This window comes from Metopolophium dirhodum, chromosome 8 (assembly GCF_019925205.1).
Source record: "Metopolophium dirhodum isolate CAU chromosome 8, ASM1992520v1, whole genome shotgun sequence".
NCBI lineage: Eukaryota > Metazoa > Arthropoda > Insecta > Hemiptera > Aphididae > Metopolophium > Metopolophium dirhodum.
In genome coordinates, this window is record NC_083567.1 from 180,179 (window position 1) to 182,016 (window position 1,838).

Sequence of the window (1,838 nt, forward strand, 5' to 3'; positions counted from 1 at the left end):
TCGTCCATCCCGTGTGTGTTGACTATCAGGACACAAAGGACAGCGCCGAACGCGCCAATTTCAATTGCGATAGGTGGTGGCATGCAAGAAGGGAGTTGGAAGTGGAGTTTTCGGTCAACTTCACACCTGATACCGCGACCGCTACAATGCTCAAGTCGCTGAGGCACTGGACCGCCGTCGCCAACTTCGTCCACCGGATCATGTCCACCAGAGAGGAGGAGGAGCGAGAGAGGCAAAAAGAAGCAAACACAAAATGATCAACATACTCCAGATCAACCTCCAACGGAGCCCCGCGGCCCAGAGCCTCCTTCAGCAGACGTCGGCCGAGAGGGGAACCCACGTCCTCACTGTCTCGGAACCCAACTGGCACCCCGCCAACGACGACAGGTGGGTTAGCAGCGACGACGGCACCTGTGCCGTCGCCCTGACAGCGGCAGCTGACTTCGTCGCGGAGACCAACGGCGCGGGTCGCGGATACGCCTGGATCCAGGGACGGGGCCTGAGAGTCTACAGCTGCTACAACTCCCGCAACGACACCGCTGAAAACTTTGCCGCCTTCCTCGACGACGTCCACCAGTCCGCCCGCGAGTGTGACCGCCGGACTCACCTAGTCATCTGCGGCGACTTCAACGCGTGGTCGCAAGAGTGGGGCTCGGCGCGCAACGATCGAAGGGGCGAGCAGCTGGCCGACCTCGCCGCCAGCCTGGGGCTTAGCGTCGAGAACACGGGCAACACGGCCACCTACCGGCGGATCAACGCCGAGTCGATCATCGACATAACGTTCTCTCGCCTCGCGGCGCCAGCCGTCATACGGGGCTGGAGCGTCCTGGAAGACGTCGAGTCCGCCAGTGACCACAGATACGTCGAGTTCTCCATACACCCGACGCCGGACGACGACGAAACCGATCGCAATCGCCCCACGGGCTGGTCGTACCGACAGCTGGATCCCGCCGCGCTCGCAGCGCACCTGGTGAACACGGTCCAACCCGCCGTCGACGACACCACCACCGCGACCCGGGCAGCCGATCAACTGAGCGACTACCTGGAGGCGGCCTGCGACGCGTGCATGCCTCCGAGGGCCTCCCCGAGAGCGGGCAGGATATCAGTCCACTGGTGGTCCAACGGCCTAACCTAACCTAACGACCTTGCTACGCTCCGACGATCTACCATCAAGGCGCGAAGAGCGGCCCAACGGTCCGCCCGGAGACGCGACCCACGAGAACTGATGGACGCTCATCACGCGGCCTACACCGAAACGCGGAAAGTCCTACGCGACGCCATCCGCGCGGCGCAGGCCAACAGCTGGGCCGAACTCTGCAGAGCCGTGGACGACGACCCCTTGGGCCTGCCTTACAGGGTCGTGACGAAAAAGATTTCCCAAAAGCGGCAGGGCGTCGAAGCTCGCGGCAGGGAAGAAGCCATCGCCGATCACCTCTTCCCGGAACCTCTGGCGACCAGATGGGCATCTGAGCCCCGTCTGACCGATGACGCCGTGAATCCCGCGACTCCCCGGTTCACAATCGAAGAGCTGTGTGAAGCGTGCCTACAGCTACCGGCGGGCAAAGCCACGGGACTGGACGGCATACCGAACGAGGTGCTAATCCGGGTTTCCAAGACCGCGCCCAAGTCTTCCTCGACGCTTTCAACCGGTGCCTCACGGAGAACAAAATCCCCGAACGATGGAAGATCGCCAGGCTCGTCCTCCTCCGAAAAGGACCGGTCAAATCAGTCCTCGCCCCGTCGAGCTTCAGGCCTCTATGTATGCTCAACTCCACGGCCAAGCTTCTCGAGCAACTCCTGTTGACGAGGCTAAACCAGCACCTGGATACGACCGGCCA

At 62.6% G+C, this 1,838-nt stretch overlaps 1 protein-coding gene across 1 annotated transcript; it reads left to right on the forward strand.

The window, feature by feature from the left end:
• Window positions 1-253: 253 nt before the first annotated feature.
• On the forward strand, window positions 254-1,135 carry LOC132950601 (uncharacterized). Its single transcript, XM_061022123.1, has one exon. It carries the CDS (start codon window positions 254-256, stop codon window positions 1,133-1,135), a length of 882 nt encoding a protein of 293 aa, XP_060878106.1.
• The last annotated feature ends 703 nt before the right edge of the window (window positions 1,136-1,838 follow it).